Source organism: Gekko japonicus, unplaced genomic scaffold (assembly GCF_001447785.1).
Source record: "Gekko japonicus isolate JY-2015 unplaced genomic scaffold, Gekko_japonicus_V1.1 scaffold2964, whole genome shotgun sequence".
NCBI lineage: Eukaryota > Metazoa > Chordata > Lepidosauria > Squamata > Gekkonidae > Gekko > Gekko japonicus.
In genome coordinates, this window is record NW_015171591.1 from 195,096 (window position 1) to 195,699 (window position 604).

The window sequence follows — 604 nt, forward strand, 5'->3', positions numbered from 1 at the left end:
CCGCGGTGGCAGAAATCGGGCCTCCAAAGCGGGGGTTTCCCTGCCCCCCGCCCCCACTTGGCAGCCCTAAGTCGGGGTGAGTACGCCTGGGGAACTCCTGACAGACGTGGCTGTGTGATCTTGCCCGTTTAATCCGTTTGTAAAATGTGACTATATTGGGCCAAACTGCCACAGATTTGTAGGAATGAAGTCACGAGGGAGGCGATCTTGTGGTCTGTCCCCCATATTGCTTGTATCCACTCTGCATCCACTCCTTTTGGCAGCTCTTTGCCGCTCCTTAGTCTGCATCCAGACACAAGAGCCGTCTGTGCGAGGTCCTGGTTACAACAACAGGAAGGCTCTTTGTGCGAGGGAATCACCCCGTGTTTTACGTGGCAGAGGCTTCCGAGCCAAACCGTCCTGAGTCCGAAAGCCTTGTAAAGCGATCCGTTCTCCTTAAGCTGCACCAATTTAATGGGGTAAACTAGTCTCCACGGGTTTTTAAAAGATTATATTCAATTAATAGCCGTGGACTTAAAAGTGCGTGGCGGGCAGAACTGTGGCCCGTCACATCTCTCAAGATTCATGCTGCCTTTAACGTAACGTAAAGCATTGTTCATCAGCG

The 604-nt window shown here is 52.0% G+C and overlaps 1 protein-coding gene across 1 annotated transcript in view; it reads left to right on the plus strand.

Annotated features, from left to right (window-relative positions):
• LOC107117705 (collagen alpha-1(XV) chain-like) overlaps positions 1–281 on the plus strand; it is a 149,358-nt gene extending 149,077 nt beyond the window's left edge. The window contains exon 6 of the mRNA XM_015419862.1: positions 264–281. Coding sequence (XP_015275348.1) covers positions 264–281 — 18 coding nt within the window. The remainder of the gene's footprint in view (positions 1–263) is intronic.
• The last annotated feature ends 323 nt before the right edge of the window (positions 282–604 follow it).